The following is a 4,635-nucleotide window of genomic DNA, read 5'->3' on the forward strand; positions in this document are numbered from 1 at the left end:
ACATTTTTTCCGAGACTGTAAGAGTAGATGCTGAGAGAGGTGGAACGCTGGGGAGAAAAAGTGGGAGATCAGGTGGTTTACTGGGCTCCTGTAATTAACAACCTCAGTTGGATGAAGCCAGGCATGACCAGCAAATTAACATGCAGCAGCTTTAGCACTCTGTCCTACAGCTCAGTGAGCAGAAAACCAATAGAGGGCTATACTGAAAATAGAGTGCCCTTTAACCACAACAACTCCAGCAGTGCAGATGGGTTCCACAAACATGAATCCAACTTTCTGGCCCTCATACATAGTCAAATAAACAGACAGAGAGGTGTATTTTTGTGGCCAAGTTTACACACTTATAGACAAACAAAGTAACATACTGCACGCCAGCTTTCAACCAACACATCAACCACATGACACTAACTATGTTTGTTCAAGCAATGCTAATGTTAATTAGTATCAAAATTCTATCGTTTAAACATGAAGATCTAAAAAACTCCGGTCCAATACAGGCCATTTCTTCACATTCTGAATGTGAAGACAGTTTTCAGTTGAGCAATTGACCAACTGAGTTCTATGTTTGTAATATCACCTGACTTGACAATAACTTCCTGGTTTGTTTACCATGTGTCATCCTCATGTAAATAATAGGTTTTTTAAACGCTTCATCACAAGTTTTACTTCCCAATTGTCAAAATTATGCTTATACTGAAAAACCCCAAACATTTTTATTAATAACAACACAATTATTAAAAAAATCAATGTGTCAATAACACTTCTTCTTCAGGTGTTTCCATCAGAGAATTCCTTTCTGGAAGAATCGACTTCCGCTCTAATGATCTTTATTTTGTTTGGACTGATCCAATAGCTTCACCAGCTTAACGGGTTTCCATTCACTTGATAAAAATTCAATGTTTGCTCTGATTTCAAAATTGTCCCTGTCCTATTTCACAGCTGCCAATCTTTCATCACGACTTCCTGTCCACACAGGAAGCACAGGCACCAGGAGGAAATGCGTCCTGAAAGCTTCACGAAACATGTTGTACCGTTGATGACGCGGCACGGCGCTCATTATCAACCGCTGGACAAACTGACCTTATCTTAAACTGCACACGAGGGGAACAAAAACACAGAGGGCAGGCAGATCACGGTGTTGACCTTGGGTTGTGCCAGTCTTGACATTGAAGGCGTGGCATGGAAGAACAGACGGCTAACCAGAGACTGAGCTAACCTCAAGTCAACAGTAGTTAAAAACCCTCCAAAACAACTGTTGCTCAACCTTTGTAAGGCAAAAGTACTTTTATTTAATTTACTATGAAATCATTCACATTATTATTGAATAAGTTATATTTCAAAATTGGTTTAAAAGGTTTCAAAATGTAAGGTTAATCTCTAAAATAGATTGCATTTAAATGTCTACACAGCACATACTTTTTATATGTTTTAATGTAACAAAAAATAAAATTGCACTTTTAAAATGATTCTCATGTTGCATGATGCATTTGTTTAATCTAAAAAATGTTTATTTATATGGAAGCAGGTCATAAATTATGTTCAACTTGTAATAAATCATTTGCAGCTTTTGTACAAACTCGACATTTCCCTCTTGGCAATCTCCTTCCTCTCTGTTCTCTCCCAGCACACTGACCCACTTTTTATTTGTAGTGCACAGAAAAAAAAAAAAAAAAACACAAGTGCTCTAGTGTTGTGTTCCGAATACTACAGTTCTGCTTGTAACACCACAAGACCGTAAAAAGCCCTCTCTGAATTACCAAGTTTAAAAGTATGTGCACAACAGTTTCTGTAAATCAGATAAAACAAAAAAAAAGGTCTTGAAAAAACATGGTCCACGCCTCGTGGTTTTATCCTGAAGTAGAGCTGGATGTTTTTTTGTGATAATGTGTGTAACGTTTCACTATCAGGTACAACGTTGGTACTCACTTTTGAAGTACTCCCAAACAGAATATTGTCACATTTGAAACTAACCAACAGATTTAGGGAAACAACAGATGATGTAACGCGACTGTAACAGCTAATAAGAGTGGACATTATTGGGGCTGGTGGCCGGACGGTTTAATAGGTAGGTGTTGTAAGTATGTGTCAAACTTCCTTTTCCAAACAAAGGCAACAACTGATTAGCAACATTGCTCAGAAGACGTATATTTTTTTGACATATATTTATGAATTAGGTGAAAAACATTAGCCTTCAGACTGTCCTCAGTAAAAGTATCCTGATATTCTCTCTAAACGAGTTAATAATTCTCACCGGTTCAATGTATTATTTATTTTTTGGAAAATACTGTAACTTGACATGTGATGTAACGACAACATTTTAAAACCTACCTTAACCAGTGGGCATTAACAGTTTATTATATACTTTTAAAATATGCAATAGCATAATCAATATTTTACATTTAATTACTGTAATGTGTAATCTGTCTGTACTGTATATATATATATATATATATAAATATTCTGAAACACCATTCAAATGTCTATTTTTAACTGTGTATGTGGTTTTTTTAAAAAAACATTTTAATTTTTTAATGCACATGTGTGTATTATTTGGGAAATAACAAATTTATTGCAAATAATTCAAGCCTGAAAAACGAACATGTACCGAAACAAATTGTTTAAAACCCCTCACTCTGTCAGAAATCACTTGGTAAATATCTGGACGTAATTATTTGTTTTCTAAGCGGGGGTTAAAAAAATGTTGTCCTCAGATGTTTGTGTATTATTAAATATATGTTCTCTGCATCGTTTTTCGTATTTTCTATAAAATTGGTATCTTATTTTACTAATACTAACTGTGAAATAGTCTGCATTGGCACATAAACAAAAACAGTGCGTAAAGCACCTGCTAGTCTGAAGCACCGAGCATCATCATCATCAGTTAGCATTGGCTGGCTAGTTAGCCTAGCTAGCTCGCATTCATACCTTGTGACAGTGTCACTTGACTGATATTGGGCGCTAAAAAATATCAATAAACACAGACGCCATGAGCAAAACCCTTCTGAATGCAAAAGGAAGCCTTACGTCACGTCAGAACGTAACATTACCGAGCCGTTTACCTCCTGCTATTCTCCAAAACAGTGACAGACAGCCGGCTGAACCTCTCCTGTCTCTGTGCACTGATGCCTGTTAGCTTAGCTCGGCTAGCAGGACGTTCCACTCACCTAACAGGGACCGCAGGTGTTTGAGCCGGGTCAGCACATCCTTCTTTGGGTCCAGAACTTTCTGTGTAGATTTCTTGACGTCTCCATGCCCCCTGCGAGTGAACATCCCGCTGTGAATTGCAAGCGTGGGGAGCAGAAATCACCTGTGTCGGTCCACACACACCTAGCCTCCAGTGTGGCTGGTGTCACTTTCTCCGCATTCATACACAGAGGAGGGGTCACGTTACATGAATACGCCTCCTTGTTTATAACAAATACACCTTTAACTTCCATTTCAACCACTTTTTCTAACGAGCTATTTTACTTTAATTAAATATTTTTCATCGCTAATACGTCGGTGAATTGTAAAATAGCTTCTCCAAGGGAAGGGCGACAGGAACGATGTCTAATTTAATATCTTTACCAGACAATAGCATCGGGATTTAAATGAGCTTTTTTTTTTTCACGCGTAAAATTATTAAATTTTTCTCCCACACAAAGAGTTGTTTATTTTTGCTGGAGTGTGGGGATCTGAACATTGAAATGGCTGCCAAGCGCCCCCTGGTGTTACAAATAACACGCTACATATTATGTATGTGATATTATTGTCATAGCGAAAAAGTACTGCGTCAGATTGTTGTGTTTGGTGACTTCGTTGTCCAGTTTAGGAAAAACATAACATTTGAATAATGTACGTGGTGTGCACATTTACACATCGTTCAAATGATAAGATTATTATATTAATTACATAATCAGAAAACAGCAAAGTTTTTTTTTTTTGCTTTATTATGTAGTTTGTGCAAGTTTGAGCTGGAGCTGGAAATGTGGTTTATCAACATAATTAGTTTGTGTTAAATTATCTTACTTTACTGGTTCTACCTGTTTAACTACTTGATTTTTTCTAATTCTGTATTTTATTTTTACCTGCTACTTTAACAGTTCCTCACAACAGTAAATATACCATCATCAAGTACTTACCATATTCTCAGCAGTCACACATTATTACATTACATTACCTTCACTATGAAGGTTATGTAGGTTATTTTTGGACAATTGTTTGTTCTTCAGTATAATTTTTTTTAAAAAAGGTCACATTATAACAACGTTTCTTCATATCAATTTTTTTTACAATATACTCTTTTAAATAATATGTCAATTTTTTGTTTTACAATATACTCTTTTAAATAATATTTTGCTAAGAATCTATGCAAACATGTAGCTTATACAAGAGCTAGCCCAAAGCTAAAAGGTAAAGCCCACGGAACGTCACATAAACGCACATAAAGTGTAACGCTAACGCTAAGTATTCAGAAGGTAATATTAAAAAAAAAAAGTTCTTTACTACTTCATGTCTAACCTGCTGCTGTAACAACTGAATTTCCCCAGCGTGGGGTAATTAGTCTCTAAACTAGTGTGGTTGCTATAGAGATGATTCCTGTGCTTTTATATATATATATATATATGCGCACATTTCACCAATAGAGGGCGTAGA

The 4,635-nt window shown here is 36.2% G+C and overlaps 1 protein-coding gene across 1 annotated transcript in view; it reads right to left on the bottom strand.

Annotated features, from left to right (window-relative positions):
- Positions 1-3,354, bottom strand: part of ralgapa2 (Ral GTPase activating protein catalytic subunit alpha 2) — a 105,956-nt gene extending 102,602 nt beyond the window's left edge. Inside the window, exon 1 of the mRNA XM_017034777.2 lies at positions 3,165-3,354. Coding sequence (XP_016890266.1) covers positions 3,165-3,270 — 106 coding nt within the window. The 5' untranslated portion in view covers positions 3,271-3,354. The remainder of the gene's footprint in view (positions 1-3,164) is intronic.
- Positions 3,355-4,635: the final 1,281 nt, after the last annotated feature.

This window comes from Cynoglossus semilaevis, chromosome 1 (genome assembly GCF_000523025.1).
Source record: "Cynoglossus semilaevis isolate Cse_v1.0 chromosome 1, Cse_v1.0, whole genome shotgun sequence".
NCBI lineage: Eukaryota > Metazoa > Chordata > Actinopteri > Pleuronectiformes > Cynoglossidae > Cynoglossus > Cynoglossus semilaevis.